Below are 21747 nucleotides of genomic sequence, written 5' to 3'. Positions count from 1 at the left end.
ACATTTTTTTTTAATAACATCCAATTGAGAAATTTTTATATATGGCAGATTTATCAAACTGAATGTGAATGCCTAGATGAGAATACCCCTTTAACTCTTTATGCCCTCTTTTATAGTGACCCTTCTCATTATTCCCTCATTTGTAGTGACCCTTCTCATTATCCCCCCACCCTGTTTTGTTTTGTTTTTGTCTCCCATTCCATCCCTTCCTGTTTGTAGCAGTGCAGAACAAAAAAAAACCTTTCTCATCTATCCGATGACTGTATTGCAGTAAGGCACCGACGTTGTAGTGACGTCATTACATTGTCAGAGTGGTGAGCCATCCTTGTATTACTGCCTGCTCTACCACAGCACAAGCTGCAACAGTCATCTGTAGCAGCACATGAGCCAGAAGCCCTACTCCTGTTCTGGTCACACAGGGCGGTGATATATTATATATATTTATTATATAAGAAGATTACCACAGATGTAGAATTAAGTGTTCTCATCAATATTATCCAGCCCATATTCCTTAGACTCCACCTAGGCTAATCTCACTAATATATATCTATATATATCTATACATATGTGTATGTATGTATGTGTATATATATATATATATATATATATATATATATATATATATATATATATATATATATATTGCAAGATGCCTCAAATGGTTGAAACGTAACCATCACTAAGTTATAAATAGTTTCACTCTTGACACCGACTAATAAGTCTTTTCATATTCGTTGTGATTGCATTAGATTGAGACTGTCATGGACCAGTTCTTTTAATATTCATAAAAACCACGCATATGATATACTGTCATTGAGCCCACTTGCTATTACTGTGGCCATGGTATGAATCCATCTAGCCTCTTTCTGTAGGATGATGCGATTCCAGCCCCCCCCCCCCCCCTTCTAATGAGTGGGTTGAGGAGTTCAATCCCCTGGACCCCAAGACTTTTGGATCCCTCTTGTTATGTATGTTTACATGTTTAGCAACCATAGTATGGCGATCATTGATGACATCATTATAGTGTTCCCTGACCCTCAACCTTAACCCATGATAACTTTTTCCTGTATTCTGTATCTTGTATACTTTGCATGTGATCCAATACACTACGCCCTTGGATCCACAATTTATAAATCCTTTGGTTGTGTAGTCTTTTTTTTTTTTCGTGCTAGTCACTGAGTGGCTTATCATGATCGAGCTACATGCCTCACATGTCCCACATCTGTATGTATCTTTAGGTTTCTCTGGTAACCATGTCCTGTCCTTACTGGGGTGAGATGGCTGTGTACTAGGGAGTCCTTAATATTATAACCCCTCCCTTATGTGATGGAGGGTTGTTCCTCAATATATTAAGTGATATCTGGGTCCAACTTTAGTATTCCCCAATATGCCTTAATGATTTTTTGGATTTCCCTGTATCTTTTATCATATGTGCCAATGATCCTAAGATATCCACTGTTCTTTGGATCTCCAAGTTTTGGAGACAACTCATCTCTTTTCAGTGTCATGGCATGCTAATGAGCTCCAGCAAGAGTATTTTTAGGATATCCCCCCCCCCATTTAACAGCCTTCTTTCCAGAACATTTCCTCCCCTAAGGTAGTCTAACAGTTTTTGCGTACTCACAAATACTGCCCTTTTGGGATACCTTTCCTCATTGCTTTAGGGTGCCAGCTATTCCATTGTAGGATATTGTTCATGTAGATTTCGTAAATATCCTCTTCTCGATTTCTCCGTTCTTTGATATATTGATCATGAGATCCCGGAAGGTTATCTCATGTTCTCTAATCTCAGATGTGAGGAATAAGTCAATAGTGTTACTATTTAGCTCTTCAACAATTAGCTGCAAAGCCTCCCTAGTGTCAGTCCAAAGTATCAGGACATCATCTATGAACCTCCGCCATGACAATATCACCCAGGTCCATTTCTCCCTGCTTTCCTGAAATTCAATCTTATTCTCCCACCAGCCCAGGTAGAGGTAGGGGCTCCCCATCGCGACCCACCTGATATGGTGGAAGAACTTACCATCAAAAGCGAAGTAGTTATGTGTCAATACATATTCCACCAATTCTATCACTATTTCATTATGCCCATGGTATTGGACACCACAAGATGCCAGAAAAGGAGATAAAGTTTGACATTTCAGATCATGGAGGATGGAACGGTACAAGGCTTCAACTTCAAGACTTGCTAAGAATGTCCCTTCTGGCACTACAAGTTGATCTAGTGTCTTTAAGACGTCCATAGTATCCCTTGCATACGATGGTAAGGATATCACAAAGGAACGGAGAATCCTATCAATGTATTGACTTTTGTTCTGAGACAAATTGTCAATGCCAGACTCTATTGGTCTCCCCTTCAGATTCTCCACCCCTTTGTGGACCTCTGGCATGGCATACAAAGTTGCTATTTTTGGGCATGATGGTAGCATATGATCATACTGCTTCTTTACTGACTAGCTTGTTTTCCATCGCTTTTACCACAATTCTTTTCAGGTCCTCATAGAATCTTGTTGTTGGATTCTCCTTAAGAATTCTGTAGCATTCTGTCTTTTAGTAATTTATAACGCATTTCAATATATGTATGTCTATTGAGGATGACCAATTTCCCCCCCTTTATTTGCTGGCTTAAATATTATTGATTGATCTGCCATCAACTCCTTTATTGCCAACCTTTCCTTGTGTGTAAATTTACTTTACATTCCCTAAGACATTACCCAGAGCACTAATAATCAAATAATAATTTCTGTTACTTTCCTTTAAAGAAAATCTGTTATTGAAATCTATCAAAAGGCACTCTCCCTTTCACAGGGTGTTGAAACTTCCTTTGCTGAGAATACATCAGGCAGATGGATGGGGAGGTTCTGAGGTGCTCGGTGAAACAGTGTAACAGCCTATGAAGCATGAAGGGGCTCTGGTAATTCCCCTCAGAGCCCTTCTGACTCATTAGCATTATTTTAAAAGTAGATTTTAGAAGGAAGGATGTCTGGATAACAATGAAAATTACCACAGTGCCTGGATCTATTAGCTGTGGTTTATCATGCTTCATTTTTGATGGTAGATTTCCTTTAAGGTCTCTATGCAGACCATTTTTCCAGCAGCTGGAAAACAATTTTGTGTGCATTTGGCTTTATAACAAATTTATACTTCTTCTCCTTATTAAACTATATATTTTTTCCTGTAGAAGATTGTTCAGGAAGTCGATCTACTCGCATATATCTGTAAAATCCGATAACCAGCAGAATTACTGACCTTCTATGAACTCAGATGTCTAACCAAGGAGATGACTGTTATTACTTTTTCTACTCCACCTGCACTAAGGTAACTCTGAGCTTTTCTTAGTAATTTCAAAAATAATTCTCATTCTGTAACACCATAAATATGCATGGTTTGAATTAACCATGCTTTTTGCTGCATTTGTTCTTTACATTTTTTGCAGCTACATTTTGACATATTGGGGTCAAATAACTGTGTGTGTGTGTATATAACATTTATTTACTTTATGTATATTGATGCATGTATACTTTTTGACAATATCCTTGTGGGACGCAACACTGTGGAAATAGTCCATAATATTGGAAGGCTGTAACTAGAAAAAAAAACCATGTTGCTCCATACTCATGTGCTATGCCATTAAATGTGCTCTCCAGCCACATACAAATTAGCCCCTATTCTAAGCATAGGGCCTAACTTGCCAATTTGTTGGGAAACAGGAAGTTCGAGTCCGTTCATTTCTACTTGCCACACTATGACGTATATATATAGTCAAAAGTTGGTATGGAAGTGCTTTAACCCGTTAAATGCCACGGTCAGGGCGACTGCAGGATCTAAGCTGTCTTCTCAGGGTCTATCACCCACGATGCCCCCCTCCCCCCAATGACGTCATCTTAAAGGCACAGTATCAGCCGATGTATGTGTATGTATGTAGGCCGACACGGCTAATACCCTGCAATACATCGGTATTGAAGATTGCTTGTTCATGTCCCATGGTGGAACTAGTAAAAAGTTAAAAAAACTAAAAAACTAACAAAAAAAGCTACATATAGACCTATAACACAAACACATGTAGTATCACCACGTCCGTAACGACCTGTAGAATAAAAGCAAATAATTATTGAACCCGCACGATGAACTCCGTTAAAAAAAACTGTTAAAAACCCGCCAAAATTTTTTTTTTACCTGTTTAATTCCACAAAATGCAATAAAAAGTGATAAATAAGACCCATGTACACCAGAATGATACTGATGCAAAGTACAACATGTTCCTCAAAAAATTAAGACATAAACTAGCTCCATAGCCAAAAATGTAAAATGTTATGCCACTTGCAAGACGGCATTGCAAAAATGCTTGAATTTTTAACATATTAGGGATTTGCCAAATTTAGTAAAACATAAGAAAAAATATTCTAGTATGGTAATCGTATTGACCCATAGAATAAAGATAATATGATTATTAGGCTATACGATGAACACCAAAAAAAGTACAGAATTGATGCTTTTCTACCCCTGCCCTCAAAAAAAAAAAAAAAAAAAGTTTCAAAATTTCAACAATAGGGGATACCAACCCCACAATGGTAACACTGGAAAAAGCATCTCATTGGCTAAAATGTTATAGCCTTCAAAAAGGAAACTAAAATCCTGGCAGCTGCCTAGCGCTCCTTACCTTCTTCGCCACACTGTGGGCCCATAAAACAAGTAACGGCCACATGTGGGGGGTCTCTCTACTCGGGGAAAATTGCATAAAAAATTGTAAGATGGGTTTTTTCTTTTTATCTTTAGGAAATGTGTAAATTTTAGGGCTAAATGAATGTATAACCAACAAAATTTGACCACTCTAAGTTTCACCTCCATTTTGATTTGATTACTATGAAGATCTCAAGGGATTAACAATCTTCTTAAAAACTGTTTGATAGTTTGAGGGGTGAAGATTTGAAAATGCGTTGATTATATAGGGTGTTTTTGATGTTAAATATGTAAAAATTTTATTCAATTCTGTAAATACGGAAAATCGATATTCGATTTGTAAGCCGCATGAAATCAAAATAAATTATGCAGACATTTTAAAAATTTATGAAAATGTAAAGTAGACATATGGGAAATGCTATTCAGCAACTTTTTAGGTGGTAAATCTATCTGCCTGAAAGCGCAATGATTTTGACTTTGGAAAATGGCAAATTTTTCAAATAATTAATCATTTTTTTTCTTTTTTTGTGAATAAACACAAAACTACAGCCAACATTTACCACTTAAACAAAGTGGTAACAAACAAGTCGGAATACAATAAATGGGGCTGAGCGTTAAGGGTTGTACTGTTCCCTTTAAACTTCCTAATACCTTTCAGATCATCATCAACTTTATAGTGATTTGTATAATGAAAGAAATATAACCGGGAAAGTGTCTAGTTGCTCAACAACAAAGTGATAGTGGATTATTAGGGTTTAATAGGTTCCTGTGAGAGGGGGGGTTTAATACTGTAAACCAGGAGACAGTGGGGCACATTTACTTACCCGGTCCCTGTGCGATCCCCGATCCGGACTCTCCGAGGAGGATGAACTCTGCCGCGATTCACGTAGATCGTGCGCCCGATATCCTTCATGCGTCGCTCTCCGCTCAGATCTGCTGGAGTTCACCACCTTCTTGCATGTAAGTGCTTGGCTTGCGACACTATTTCAAAGTTAAATCCTGCGCTTAGTACGATTCGGCCCGATAGAAACTCCACCCCCGCCCCGATTTGTGCCGATTTGAAAGCGGGCGCCTATACGCCAAAATCCGATCGCGTGTAACAAAATCTTCGGAATATCCGGCGAGTGCGGCCACAGGACCCTTCTTAAATGTGCCCCAGTGTCTTTTTAAGATGGGGCAAGTAGCTGTGCTCTAGATGGACTGCAATGCTGATTTCCTTTCCCAATGCTGCCGTGTCACCTAATGTTGCAGAAAGGAAAATTGGATTTCTGTAAAATCCAATTCTTTAATTGGCTCTTCCTTGGAGACATTTTTCTTGTTGCAATCTTACCATAGTACATGTTGATTTCTGTTGTTTTTTCTTTTACACTCCTTAGCAGATAAATCTAGTGGTGTTGCTGATTTCCTTGGAAAGTGTCAATAATGTTGAATCCCCTAATGCAGTGATGGCTAACCTATGGCACTGGTGCCACAGGTGGCACTCAGAGCCCTTTCTGTGGGCACTCAGGCCATCACCAGAGATGACTCCAGGTATCTTCCTGCAGTCCCAGACAGCCCAGGACTTGCTGTGCACAGAGCTATTTTAAAGTGACAGCTGTACCTGGGACTATTTTCTGCTTTATTGGTGTCCTCAGGGTGCTGGTATCAATGAAAACTGACAGAGAAGGGAGTATAAATCACAAATTAAATTCTGTGTTGGCACTTTGCAATAAATAAGCGGGTCTTTGTTGTAGTTTGGGCACTCGGTCCCTAAAAGGTTCGCCATCACTGCCCTAATGTTTAGACCTTTTAGTTTAATTTAATTCAAACATAATTTAGTATTAATGTCATTATTTCTTCGTCACAGGGAGACAGCTGTACTTTCCGTCACTGTGAGGCTGCCATAGGAAATGAAACTGTTTGCAACTTGTGGCAGGAAGGCAGATGTTTTCGTCAAATCTGCAAGTTTCGACACATGGAAATTGATGTGAGTTTGTAAAATCTAAAGCAATGGTCAATCTTCTTTAAAAAAAAAAAAATAAAATAATAATAATATTATAAACACACACACACACACACACACACACACACACACACACACACACACACACACACACACACACACACACACACACACACACACACACACACACACACACACGCCAATTCTGAAATTATCTGTGACCTCAAACACTAACTCAAAAACTATAAATTTTTTCTCAAAATTATTCTCCACTGTGTTTTGACACTCTCTGTGAACTTTCAAGTACAGGCAGTCCCTGGGTTACTTAGAAGATAGGTTCCTTGGGTTTGTACTTAAGTTGAATTTGTATGTAAGACAGAGCTGTATATTTTATAATTGTAGCTCCAGACCACACATTTTTTGGTCCCAGTGACATTTGGATTTTCAAAATGTTTTACTATAATGGGACCAAGCAATAAAACCTCATTGCAGACACCTTAAAGCTGATTAGGGTAGCCGGGGACTATAGTAAAGCATCCAGAGAGTAAAGCATCCGCTTGTGATTAGAGTCGTCTGTAAGTAGGGGACTGCCTGTACAGAATTTGGACCAGATTAAAATGAATAAGGTTAAGCAATTTATATTTGGGGAAATTTGCCTTTTTTTTCCTTAATAATGGTATGTTTAGAAAAGCACACCATGCTATCAAATTTGCTACATAACTAAAATGGCTGCAGAGACCAAGGCTTGTTCCATCATTTGTATACCTAGAGTCAGTTTTGTGTAATGCATTCCAGGGCTAACGGAAGGGAACTGATCATAGGTTTTATGTGACACATCATATGATCCCCCCGATATACATGTGTTTGGTTGGCACACATGAAAAATTCAATAGACAACCAAACAGGTCATAGTATATAAAGTTGGAAAAGACGCAAGTCCATCAGGTCCAACCTTTAAGAATTAAATAAATGTTTTTTCCATATAACCCGTAATATTTTCGCTCTCCAGAAAGGCATTCGGGCCTCTCTTAACCCCTTAGCGCTCTGCGCCGCAGCTGTACTGCGCTGAGTCCCGCGATTAGCGCTCAGCGCAGTACAGCTACTGCGCAGAGCCGATGCCGGTTCAGCGCTGCATAGCAGCCAAACCGGCATCGTTAGCCTCGGGATTTCAGCGGTAATTTACCGCTGACATCCCCGGCTAACACCCGCGGTCGGAGTGGGCTCCGATCGCGGGTGTTTAACCCGTTAAATGCCGCGGTCAACGCGACCGCGGCATTTAACATGCCTTCTGGGGGTCTTTACCCCACGATCGCCCCCCCCCCCCCGCACCGTTTTCGGGGGGGGGGGCGATCGCTGTTTTGGCTCCTCTGGGGTCCGATCGGGACCCCAGAGAAGCCTGGAGGGTTTACCTTTAAGATGGCGTCTGTGACGTCATCTTAAAGGCAAAGTGTCAGCCTATGCATCTGCATAGGCTGGCACTGATAATACCCTGCAATACATTAGTATTGCAGAGTATTATCAAGAACAAGCAATCAGATGATTGCTTGTACATATCCCATGGTGGATCATGTAAAAAATGTACAAAATAATGTTTTTCAATAAAAAATTACTTCATAAATCACTAAAAATGCCCATAAGCCCCAAAACATATAAAGAGACATATAACACTCAAAAAAGTCTAAATCATAACACAAACCCCACATATATAGTATCACCGCGTCCGTAACAATCCATAGAATAAAACTAAATAACTATTGAACCCATATGATGAACGCCGTAAAAAAAAAACGTCAAAAACTCACCAAAAATTATGATTTTTACCTATTATATCCCACTAAAAATGCAATAAAAAGTGATCAACAAAACATATGTACTCCAGAATGATATTGTTGCAAAGAACAACATGTCCCGCAAAAAACAAGCCATCAACCAGCTCTGTAGCCAAAAACGTAACAATGTTATGCCACTTGGAAGACGGCGATGCAAAAATGATAGATTTTTCCCCACATTAGGGTTTTATTTGGCAAATTTAGTAAAACATAAGAAAAAATATTCATGTCTGGTATCCCCGTAATCGTATCGACCCATAGAATAAAGATAACATGATTATTAGGCTATACGGTGAACACGAAAAAAAAAAAAAGTTAAAAATCCAGTACAGAATTGATACTTTTCTACTCATGACCTCAAAAAAAGTTCCAAAATTTTCAACAATAGGTGATACCAACCCCAAAATGGTAACACTGGAAAAAGCATCTCGTCCCGCAAAAAAAATGCCGTCACATGGCCCAAATAACGGAAAAGCGAAAATTTTATAGCCTTCAAAAGGGGGCAACCAGAAAACTAAAATCCTGGCAGTTGCAGGGTGCTCCTTCCCTTCTGTGCCTCGCTGTGCCCCCATAACACAAGTAACTTCCACATGTGGGGGGTCGCTGCACTCAGGAGAAATTGTAGAACAAATTTTATGGTGAGTTTTCTCTTTTTATCTTTTGGAAATGTGTAAATTTTAGGGCTAAATGAACGTATAACCGACAAAATTTGACCATTCTAAATTTCACCGCCATTTTGATTCAATTACTATGAAGATCTCAAGGGGTTAACAATCTTTGTAAATGCTGTTTCTGATAGTTTGAGGGGTGCAGATTTGAAAATGGGTTGGTTATATAGAGGGTTTTGTTGCTAAATATGTAAAATTTGATTTCAAACATTATTTATCCCCAAAATAGTCCGAAAATACGGAAAATCGCTATTCGATTTGTAGGCCGCGTGACGTCAAAATAAATTATCCAAACATTTCAAAAATTATGAAAATGTAAAGTAGACAAATGGGAAATGTTATTCTGCAAGTTATTTAGGTGGTAAATCTATCTACCTGAAAACGCAGTGAATTTTGAATTTCGTAAATGGCAAATTTTTCTAAAAATTCATCATTTTTTTCTTTTTTTTGTAAATAAACGCAAAACTTATCAGCCAAAATTTACCACTAAAATGAAGTACAACATGTGAGGAAAAAACAATCTCAGAATCGCTTTGATAAGTAACAGTGGTCAAAAGTTATTACCACAGGAAGAGACACTGGTCAAATTTCAAAAAAAAATTGGGAGCCTTAACCTGCAAACAGGCTGCGTCCTTAAGGGGTTAAACATGTAGATAGAGTCCGCCATAACAACCTCCTGCGGCAGAGTGTTCCATAGTCTCACTGCTCTTACAGTAAAGAACCTTTGTCTATGGTGATGTTAGAATCGCCTCTCCTCTAGGCGTAGAGGATGCCCCCTTGTTCTTATCACAGGCCTAGGTATAAAAAGATCTTTGGAGAGGTCCTTGTACTGCCTATTCTGGTATTTAATTATTTTTTAACTGCTTTATTGATGATACTGCATTGGATTACAATACGGAAATGCATTAACATGGTGTTGCAAGGTTCACTTCACACATACAGTGTAGATGAACTCCCTTTTGTTTTTACAATGACTATTAATTCCCCTTGGTTACATTAATTCTTTCTACTGGATATATATCTCGGATGCAAACAGTACATCCCTTGAATAATTAACATAGCATAAAACAATTAGCAATTAATCCACTGCATATCTCTTATTTTCTTTATTTATGATCTCGTTTGCCAGCCTATTCCCATGTCCTATCCCTATCTGTTAGGTTGTATCCTAATAGAATGGTTTGTAATCCAGTGACCCTGAGCGTTCCCAGTGTACCTTTTAAAGTGTAACCGTCATTTCAAAAAAACTTTTGATATGTTGTATGGCAGGTAATTTTTAAGCACTTTTGCAATTGGATTAGTTACCCGAATCTTGCTCCTTCCTCTTGTATTCTGCAGACTTCCCCTAGATGGCAGTGACTGCTTAGATAGCTGTTACTATGGACATCCCATCTTCATAAAGAAGACTACGGGCAGGAGACACGCCCCCTCCCTGCACACAGCTGTTACCTCATGGCTCAGTGCTGCAGCACTAGTGTGTCACTACTCCAGCACTGTCATATGCAGGGAGAAGCCCTGACTAATGTAATAACCAAGCGCCTTCATCTTCTCTCTCCTCAACTTTCCGTACACCTGTGTATAACAAATAATCCACACAAACAGAAACTGCAGCCCCCCCATCACCTCACACAAGGAAGTGGCAGGAAACACTCTCCAAGCTGTCCCTCCCCTCATGTGCTGTGCTGGAGTCTACATAGACAGATGAGTGACGGGTAGATGAGTGACAGATGGCTCTGGTCTCATTGGCCAGCTTCCTGCGCTTCTGACGAGATGACAGGAGGCAGGCCCCGCCCCTCCATCTTGCTGATTGTAGTTTTTTTGAGAGCTGGAAACCCTGGTTGCTATGGGCCAAAAAAGAGACTAAATGAGGACCAAGAGGCAAAATATTTTGAGGAATGATTCCCCGGGAGCAGAATTATGTATTTTTTATTTTTTATTTTTGTTCAGAATGACGGTTACACTAAGTCTTTAGCAAGGTACCATGTTGCGTATTGGAAGTGAGACATCCATTCCTTAATTTATTCCCCGATGAGCTGTTTTTCAATAACCTTCTACACTTCCTTAAGATTGAATTAGTTCGTATTTCACCTCTCTTGCTTGCCTCCTGTCTGTCTACATACACATAATGGGTGACTTTTTGGTTAAAGGGGTTTTCCCACTAAGCAAAGTTAGAAAGCATGGATAGGGCTTTACTTGCTGATCAGTGGGTGCCTCTGTGCTGAGACCCCCGCAGATTGCGAGAACGAGGAGTCGGTCAGGCACCTCATTCTCCCGATCTGCGGGGTTCTCGGTATAGTGATTACCGAGTGATCGGTCTAAAGTATAGTGTGGACTCTTAATCTTGCTTCCCTTTGCTAGTTGAATGGAACAGCATAGACATTGGCGTGAAAGGGATTGGATCCCCATATGTGTGTTGTAGAAATGTTTGTAGTCGATTTGAAAAGTCTTGGACTCTATGACACGTCCAAATGGAATGGAATAAATCTGCTCCTTGCAGTAAGCATTTTGGGCACAACGTTATTCTATCCGGTCGCAGGGGATTAGGGGGAGGAGTTGAAGGCGTATATTGCTGAATGTAATAATTTTTAATGCGTTTCCCTCCATCGCTCACTAAGTATCCATTTCTTTACCAGATTCCACCCCATACACAGTCTGTCAGAGGTGTCTTGAATTCTAAGTTTTCTTTGCCAATATGTGAATGACATATGCGAGTGGGTGGAAGATTGGAAATGGACCCTATAAAGTCCTTATCTTGTAGGATTTAATCAAATGTATTCCTTGCCATTTCTCCCGCTAGGTTAGCTAGTCGCAGCCTTACAAAATTATATTTTTGTGTAACCTCTTCTGTTTCGTGTAGGAGTTTTCCCTATGTTTCTGTCCCCTGCATTTTCCACGTACCAAATAATTTACTAGAGTTGCGTGCCGTGAATTCTGGATGTCGTCATATAGGCAAGTGTTTAGAAATCATATGAGATTTCTTCCGTACTTTCTTCCATGACATTGCAATGAGTACCGATTGCTTTGCTGTCTAGGGCGTTTTTGCAAACGCTGTATTTAGTATTGCTTACCAGGTCATGGGGGCCTAAGCTCGCTTCCTCTAGTCTGGTGTTGGAGAAATGTTCTGTCCGGAAATGTTCATCCGGGAATTTCAATCCCCCTACACTTCTGTCTTGGGAATATTTTGTTTATGATATTCTTGCCTTGCCACAAGAACCTAAGGAAAGCTTTTTGTAATAGTGTAATATTCTTGAGCAGTAGGGGAAGAGTTTGCAACAGATGCATTAATTTGGAAAAGCTCATCATTTTCAGTAAATGAACTCCTCCCATAAGTGGTAGGTTTTCCCATATCTCCAGTTCAAAGATTATTTTTTTTTAATCAAGGTGTCATTGTTTAGTGTATAAAGTGAGTCCGGGGTTTTTCAAGCCTTGATCCCTAGGTATTTAATGTTATTGGAAGCAGAGATCGCAATAACGCCTCCACAAGCGTCTATGGCGCATGCAGAGGCTCATTTACTCTATAAATACGCTTGGTGATTTAATTGTGTAAGCGCTGTCTGTCTCTCAGCAGTAGCAATGTGCAGCTGCCGTCTGCTAGTGTGTAAGGGACAGAGCGGGCAGCGGAGCGCACAGACACAGAGCAGTTACGTGCACTGCACACTGCCCACTACACTGCAGAGATGTCTCTGCTCCTCCCCCGCAGAGAAGAGGAGCTCAGGCCACGCCCTCCTCAGCAAGGAGCAGTCACTGTCTTCTCCGAGCTGCTCTGTGTCCAGTGTCACTAGCATATAGGGAGCAGCAGGAGAATGGCATTACACGAAAGAGGGGCGGGGCAAGGCACAGACAGGAGGACACGACATGTGACCATTTCTGGGGTCTCTGCTCCTCCTCCCCTCCTGATCCGTCTCTCTAGTTCTAATAGATACAGCTGCACATGCGCACTACCAGACTTAGCAGAGTCTGAGAGAAAGAAGGAGAGTGGAGGAGCGTTTGATTCCAAAGGTGTTTGTTACCTGTGGTGGGGGTGCGGTGCCTGGTGCGGTGCCTGGTCCGGTGCCTGGTGCGGTGGGGGTCCGGTACCTGGTGCGGTGGGGGTCCGGTGCCTGGTGCGGTGTTCTCACAGGTTTGTGTGGCTGACCTATTCCCAGGGAGTTCATTTGGTTAATACTGGTTACCTGAGCCTGACATGAGATGTATTCAATAAAGTACAAAATAGTTTTCATTGAGATTCCATGGGTGGACTGCATGGGACACAGGGGGGGCAGTGCTTGTACAATAGTCACTAGAGCTTACAATCTATGAGGAGGTGGCACAGGAGATTACAGTGCTTGTACAATGGTAACAAGAGCTTACAATTTATGATGAGGAGGGGCACAGGAGGTGACAGTGCTTGTACAATGGTCACAAGAGCTTACAATCTATGAGGTGGAGGGGACACAGTAGATGACAGTGCTTGTACAATGGTCACAAGAGCTTACAATCTATGAGGAGGAGGGGACACAGGAGATGACCGTGCTTGCGCAATGATATACGCATTTCAAGTAAGCTATAAAATAAATAGCCAAAAGACCCTAAGGCTGTGTTCACATTGTATTGAAACTCATTCTATTAAACAAAATCCTCCCCGAACCAAAACACCTGTGCTCAGTAAGTAGCAACTTTATCGCGGCCAAACACATCTGGCTAGTTATTGAACGCAAGTGCATTGGTCAGAAGGCTTATGTTTTTGGGAAGGACTATCGCCCGATACACTTTAGTAAAAGATAAACAGTGTAAAAAAAAAGTGTTATGCCTTCAACAACCCAAAAATAAATTAAATTTACAGGCGGCAGCCACAGCCTGCTCAGTGTGTTAATATCAAGCCCCAAACCCCCTACCTCCCCAATGTATATGACTAGGAGTTATATATTTGTATTACTGAAAATTCCATACTCTTCCTCGGCTAAAAATACTCCTCAAAAATGGTGAGAGGAATATTATTACACTTCTGGAAAAATGGTAGTGCGACCTCTGATTGGAAGCTATTTTTACTCCTATGCCTTGCAACATCGATATTTCCCTGTGTTTTAAACTGAGAAATTCACATTATAAACATTAGATGGGTTTATTTTAAAGCCCGATAACGTTCCAAACTGTTCTACTAGATGATATACTGCTGGAATCGAGTAGGCCGGTTCTGTCAAGAATACTAAGATGTCGTGGGCAAATAAAGCCATTTTTATGGTACTTGATCCTATTCGAATGCCCAGCCCCGCTGAAGAATCCATAGTTTTCTTGCAAACGCCACCAGCACCAGATTAAATAGCAGTGGTGACAGCGTCCATCCTTGGCGTGTTCCCCATGCCAGCTAAAAGGTGTTGAACGGCCTCCCGGGGTGTATATTACCGCTTGGGGATATGTGTAGAGGGCAATTGCGACCAACCTGAACAAGCCGCTGAAACCAATCCATCACCTGGTTTAGCCAGTGCCATCGGATATTATCAAACACCTTTTCTGCTTCTCGCGCTAAAAGCGCTCTGGCACTGGTACTAAATTAGTCTAGTCTAGTACCGCTAGCACTCTCCTCAAGTTTGTAACTGCTGCACATCCCTTTATGAAACCCACTTGTGACTGATATGTGACATTGGAGTTTGCCATTAAGGCCTCCCCTTTAAGGAGAACGTTATAATATGCTGCTAAAGGAGAAGATATTTGACTTCTCAAGGCTTTATAGAATTCGGCAGGGTAGCCACTGACACATTGGAGCTCATTTACTAAGGGTCCGCGGTCCACACTATCGTCGGAATACCTGATGATTTCCGATGTGCGCTGCATTTAAAAGGGGTTTTTGGCGCAGACGATTGAATTTGGCTTTTTGGCGCAGACTTTCATGCAACAGAAATCGGGGGCAAGCCGAAGTACGATCCGACAGATTCAGACAACTTGCGGGATTTAACATTCAAAATTGTGGGAAGAAGATGGTGAACTCCGGCGAACCTGAGCGGGGAAGAGACACATGCAGGAAATTGGACACACGATCTTGGTGAATCGCGGCAGCTCCGATTCGGACAACGCACATTGGGGATTGGGACGGGTAACTTAATGTGCCCCATTATATCCTAGCTCCTTGACTGTCACCCCCACTTCCTCTTCCTGTTCCTGTGCAACTACTGGGAGCTTTATAGAGTTTAAATATTTGTGCGCCGCTGTCGGTATCTGGGTCCGAATAGAGTGACTTATAAACCGCCTGAAAGACCTTTACTATCTCAAATGGTGATTTGTGGGTATTCCCCCTATGGTCTTGGATGCGGTATATATGAGCTGTTTGCCTTCTTGATTTATTGACAAATTTAAAGAACTCTGCTTCAAAGAGACTTTTGTGGAACTGTTCCCTTTGCTCCAAGGCTCCTTTATGCGCTAATTTGGCTTTTTTCCAGTCGTTTAGAGTATGCTCATGAGACTGCTGTAAATATCTAGTCAGGAGCCCCTGAGTAGTTTGTCTATACCGTTCCAATCTTTTGAGATTTCCTGCATACTGTCTGATTTTTACCTCTTAAGTCCATCTTAGCCGCTTCTCAATATAGCGGCGGTTTAGTTTTTGAAGAGGAACACTGAAATTCGTACTGGGTCCACCACCCCCTTAGTCATTGGGTGAATTAATCATCTTTTGCTAAGAACGTAGGGAACCGCCAAACGTAATCATCTCCTTTGATGTGATTTTCAGCTATATTCACAGTCAGCAATGCATGGTCTGAAATTATAAGCTGTTCAATGTGAGCGTCAATGATTTTGCAAACCCACAACACACTTGCACAAGCGAGACCACGTGCGATGCACCTCTGAATGGAATGTTTACACTCGTCATCCGCATGTTTTTTTTTTTAATCCGGAAACTTTTATTAAAGCACGTACGTTGTTACAGTATTCAAATACAAGGATCATAGTCTTAACTGTATACATATAACATCAGTTTTTAAAATATAAACCCACCAAGCGGAGGTTGCTATGCCTCAATCTGTTTTCCATCTCATCCAGCTTTTCAGACGGCCTGCGGTTTTCTGCCGCCAGGGGCACGTCAGGGGAAATATCAGATCTTTCCATATATGGGTGTCCACATGTCCCAGGGTTTTCCCAGAGCAGACCTCGGTGGGGAATTCTTTTGATAGATGCTTCAAGTTGGCGCAGAGCAGGGATCACGTCATCGGGGAGATATCACGATCTCTCCATATATGGTGTCTACACCTCCCAGGGCTTCCCCAGACACAAGGGGGGTAATTTACTTACCTTGTCCATTCGCGTTCCAGCGGCGGCTTCTCCGACGAGCGTTCGGGTCTTCCGGCGATTGATGAAGGTCCTGCGCCCGATGTCCACCAGGTGTCACTGCTGCGCCGAAGTCCGCCTAGGTGCCCCGGAGTTCATCGTCTTCATAGTGGTGCATGTGAGTATGGCCCGTGCGACCAATTTTTTTTTTTTTTTTTTTAAATGCGGCGGATTTCCCGAATCCGTCAGGTTTTCGTTCGGCCACGCCCCCCGATTTCCGTCGCGCGCATGCCAGTGCCGATGCGCCACAAACCGCTCGCGTGCGCCAAAATCCCGGGGCAATTCAGGGGAAATCGGCGCAAATCGGAAATATTAGAGTAACACTTCGGGAAACCGCGAATCGGGCCCTTAGTAAATGACCCCCACGGTCTCTATTTGATTCAATAAAATAATTTTTTGCCCAGCCCAGGATTTGGATCCACAACCTCCACACTCCTCTTGCCATAGAGATACAGGACTGAGCCTTTTTACGCACTAGGCTATGGGTTTACTGACTGTCTATGGGAGGATTTTGTGTAACTAAGAGCTTCACTGATACACTGTGACACAGGCATAATGCACTGGTCTATAGAGAGGGATTTCCTCAGATTATTGTTGAGATTATTATTATTTATTATTATTGAGATTATTATTGGGATTATTATTATAATGGAGATTATTATTGGGATTATTTATTATGGAGATTAATATTATTGGGTTTATTATTATTGAGATGATTATTATGGATATTATTATTATTGAAATTATTCTTATGGAGATTATGATTATGGAGATTATGGAAACGTGTCTGCTGCTCATCTGCCAAAATTGTGGACGTGGTCTTTTATCAGTCCATATTGTATCCATACACCATTTGGATGTACGTGGTCCACGTGCGAGACAAAATAACGCATGCTGCAATTTTTTATTCACTGTCTACACATCCGTGAAAAGGACATGAGAACAGACCCATAGGAAACGGTGGGTCCATTTGCCCTCTGCAAAAAAAAAAAATGATGGTACACAGACATCAAAAACGCCCATCTACTTGAGCCCTAAATTATACACTTTAGCATTTTATATCAACATTAGCAGGACAACCTTTACAACACAAATACTGCACTGTCACAAAGCACTAAAGCTTCTCCTTCCAAATCACTGGTGACTTAATGATCGCATGTGTTTCAGTGGAAATGCAAATGCGATCAGAGTGAGACCCACCCCCAGACGTTTGCATTTTTAAATGCAAAGTTAACGCCCCATGTTTCACCGCATCGTAAACATTCAGATAATACTTTTTTATTTTCTTGAAAGTATCGGTATCGGGTACCTCCATACTTTTCTGGGTATCGTATCACACTCAGAATTCTGGTATTGGTGCAACCCCAGTACATTATAATGAGGTCTCCCCTCAGCTGTCTTTTTTCTAAACTAAATAACCCCAACTTTTGTAATCTGTCATTGTATTCTAGTCCCCCCATTCCCCTAGTAATCTTTGTTGCTCTCCTCTGCACCCGTTCCAGTCTACTATGTCCTTTTTATACACTGGTGACCAAAACTGTACACAATATTCCATGTGTACATCGAATTTGAATTTGTTTGCAAGTCGGAACTGTATATTTTGTTTATTGTAACCCCAACCAAAATTTTTTTCTCTGACGGTTGGGTTATTAAAAATTTTGGGTTGTCATAAGAACCAAGATTAACAATAAAGCTTAACTGCAGACAGCCTAGATAACTGTCACAGCTGTTCATTGTAGCCATTACCAACATCCAGAGGTCCATCTAAGGCAGTGGTGGCGAACCTATGGCACGGGTGCCAGAGGCGGCACTCAGAGCCCTTTCTGTGGGCACCCAGGCCATCGCCCCCCGGCACACCAGATAGGACTCCATGAATCTTCCTGCAGCTCCAAGCAACTTAAAAGATGCTGCTTTCAGTCATATATTAATGTGATACTTACTTCGCTACTTGGGACTGTAGTAAGAGGGAGAATGAGTAGACAGGACCTTTCTCTGGCCCCATGATTCTCTGCGTACAGAGGGACACTGGAAAGTCCCTAAATGATGCAAATTTTCCAACTTGTCCTCAGGAGGCCAATATGATCAAAAGTTGTTGAAGAACAGGGAGCAATAAGTTACAGCTTTAATTTTTGGTTGGGTTGCAGTTTGGGCACTCGGCTGCTAAAAGGTTCGCCATCACTGATCTAAGGCTACATTCACACTGCCGCAAGGGGGGGCGTATATACGGCATATATACGTCCCCAATAGACGGCAATGGGCGCATGTGCGGCACCGTACCGCTCCGTACCCAGGAAAAAGGACATGTCATTACAGCGCCGTGTGCCATACATCCCTACGGAGAGGGGCAGGGGTGAGCAGCGCTCACCCCCTCCTCCTCTCCCCGCGCACTGCCGTGTGCCCGCCGTGCTACGGTACCGCGGGCAACGGCAGTGTAAATGTAGCCTAAGGCTACATTCACACGGATGTATGAAAACGTCCGTATCCGTACCGTTTTTTTACGGGCTACATACGGCCACATTCATTTCAATGGACAAAACGTCTAACCATTTATATTGCCGTTTTTTACACTGTAGCGTACCGTACCGTATACTAGCCGTATAAATATAGAGCATGTCCTATTTTCTCCCGTATTTCAGTTCCGTATTCCCTAGAAGTCTATGGGATTGTATAAAATACGGGTCACATACGCGCTGCATACGGATGAAAAACGTCATGTATATACGGGCTGATACGGCCCGTAAATACGGGACTGGAGAAATCATACTGTTGTGTGAATGTAGCCTATGCCCTATTTTCTCCCGTATTTCAGTTCCGTAAGCCCTAGAAGTCTACAAGTCGGGGACCGCCATATTATCAGCATCAGTATTTATTACATTTTCAAATATTGAAGCTTGACTGTGTAAACCCACAAGGTCATTAATTAAAATATTAAAAAGTGTCTGCAATACTGACCCCTCTGGCTCTCCACTGGTAATGTCAACCCAATCTGAGTTTTTTTAATATCACTAAGCCAATTACTCGCCCAAATACACAATTTCCCAAGTCCCAGCAGTCTCATTTTATGTACCAACCTTTTATGCGGCACTGTATCAACTGCCTTGGAAAAGTCCAGATATACAACAACCACAGCCTTCCCCAGATCCAGTCTGGAACTTACCTCCTCATAGAAGCCAATCAGATTAGTGTGACCGGACGGATTCCTCAAACCCATACTGAGGCTGGGGTATAAGGTTATGTACAGTGAGATACTCGAGGACAGCATCTCTAACAAATCCCTCAAATATTTTTCCCACAACAGAACTTACTCACAGGCCTGTAGTTTTTTTGGATCTTTTCTTTTTTGCTATGTGCCAGTCCTATGGAACAGAACCAGCCCTCAGGGAATCCTCAAAGATTAAATAATAGCTTTCTATCATGGTACATAGTTCAGGCAGAACCCGGGGGTGTATACCGTCTATGCCTGGTGATTTAACTATCTTGGTGATTGTGAGGCGGCGCCATACTTCTTCCTAGGTTAAATTGTTGTAAATTCTCTTTGGAAAGTCATCCTTCCTTATCGTGTCTTCCACCATTCAGTAGACGTTCAGATGAAGCCCTTTCCTCGTCTCCCTCCACCATGACCCCCTGGTTATTCTTAAGAGGGGGCCACAATCGGTTTTAGTTTCTTGAAAGTAAAAAACAAAAAACACAACAGGAGAGGATGGCGCCTCGTATAATATTGTCTAGATGAATTGCAAGCTGAGTGATGGAAACTGCTCACCTGATTACCACTTGTTATGGTGCAGTATGTAGCCCACTCCAGGGGAAGGTTCCACGACATCTGACACTTAATTGTCAGTAGTAGGTGTGGATGGCTACTTTTTTACTGGACTGTATTCGTTTTATTTTAGAACATAATTATTTTTACTTTGAAGGTGAATTTTACCTCCAAGTATCCGGTACAGCCATGGGCACCAGGTTCGGACCAAGTTATGCTAATCTATTTATGGCCTATTGGGAAGAACTAACCATAGATGGCATGCTTGGTGACGGCCTGGTGCTCTGGCACCGGTATATAGATGTCATTCTAATCTGGGACAGAAGTGAGTTGGAGTTAAATGATTTTATCACAACAATAAATAATTGCACATTCAACCTACATTTTTCACCTAATGTAAGTAAAATACGGGTAGAATTTTTGGATTTACAAATAGATATATATAAGATGGAAAACTTGAATGCAGTACATACAAAAAAGCAACATCCAAATATATTTGCATATCTAGACATAGCTGCCATCTCCCAAGGTGGCTAGAAATCGTGCCCTATGGCCAATACAGACGCCTAAGGAGAAATTGCACAACAATTGAGAAGTTCGAGGAGGAAGCGAGCCGACTAACAACACAATTCCAAGAATAGACTATACCACTACAACCTTAACACCAGCTTTACAAAAAATGAGACAACTAAAAAGAGAGGCTCTACTAAAAGAAAAAAACCATACCTCCACATAACGTGCAAATAACCCGTGACACACAAGATAATCAAAGTAAAATAATTTTACCATACAACACGCAGTACAAAAAATTACAAAAAATTATTACTAAACACTGGGATATTTTGAGGAATGATAAAACACTCCACACAATCCTACCTGACAAACCACCCATAATTTACACTAAGGCTCCAAACTTGGGCTTTCAAATAGCTCCATCCATAAAAACTAAACCAAAAACACCGAATCAAACTTGGTTGAACATGAAAGGCTTTTTCAGATGCGGTGATTGCATCTGCTGTAAAAAAAAAAAAAAAAAAAACTTCTTTATCAAGAAGGACACATCAAGTCACATCATCCAGCAATACACAATATAAATGAATTCCTTACCTGCAACAGTAGTGGGGTAATTTATTTGATAACTTGTCCCTGTAAGAGGCAATATATTGGGAGGACGAGCAGACCCCTAAGGGAGAGGATTTCTGAGCATTTAAGAAATATTATAAAAGGGTTGGAAACACATACTTTATCAAAACACTTTAAAACAGCCCATAATATGGATGTAACACAATTAAAATTTTGTGCAATACAGTCCATTAAAAGGGATTGGCGAGGTGGGGACTATATTGCCAAAATGTCCAAAACAGAGTCTAGGTATATTTTCACCTTTGACACTATGCTACCTAGGGGTCTTAATGCAGAACTTGAAATTTTTGGCTTTCTGTAAATTGAATGGAGGTAACCGTAACACTGACACATTCGTCCGGCTGCATACCAGCACATGTGGCTACTTTTCGTTCCCCCCCCACCCAAAACTTGTAAGAACACCACAATATTTTGTATGCATATTGTTATGTG

General features: G+C 41.3%; 1 protein-coding gene across 7 annotated transcripts in view; it reads left to right on the top strand.

The window, feature by feature from the left end:
* The window catches only part of ZC3H11A (zinc finger CCCH-type containing 11A), a 68652-nt gene that overhangs the window by 10409 nt on the left and 36496 nt on the right, over nt 1-21747 (top strand). For all 7 annotated transcript variants that reach the window (XM_072137301.1, XM_072137300.1, XM_072137303.1 and 4 more), the window contains 2 exons: nt 3182-3318; nt 6527-6646. In XM_072137301.1, the coding sequence (XP_071993402.1) occupies nt 3265-3318; nt 6527-6646 (174 nt within the window). In that variant the 5' untranslated portion in view covers nt 3182-3264. The remainder of the gene's footprint in view (nt 1-3181; nt 3319-6526; nt 6647-21747) is intronic.

This window comes from Engystomops pustulosus, chromosome 2, assembly GCF_040894005.1.
Source record: "Engystomops pustulosus chromosome 2, aEngPut4.maternal, whole genome shotgun sequence".
In the NCBI taxonomy this organism is placed as follows: domain Eukaryota; kingdom Metazoa; phylum Chordata; class Amphibia; order Anura; family Leptodactylidae; genus Engystomops; species Engystomops pustulosus.
The sequence above is the reverse complement of the archived record's forward strand: the minus strand, read 5'-3'. Positions and strand labels throughout refer to the sequence as shown.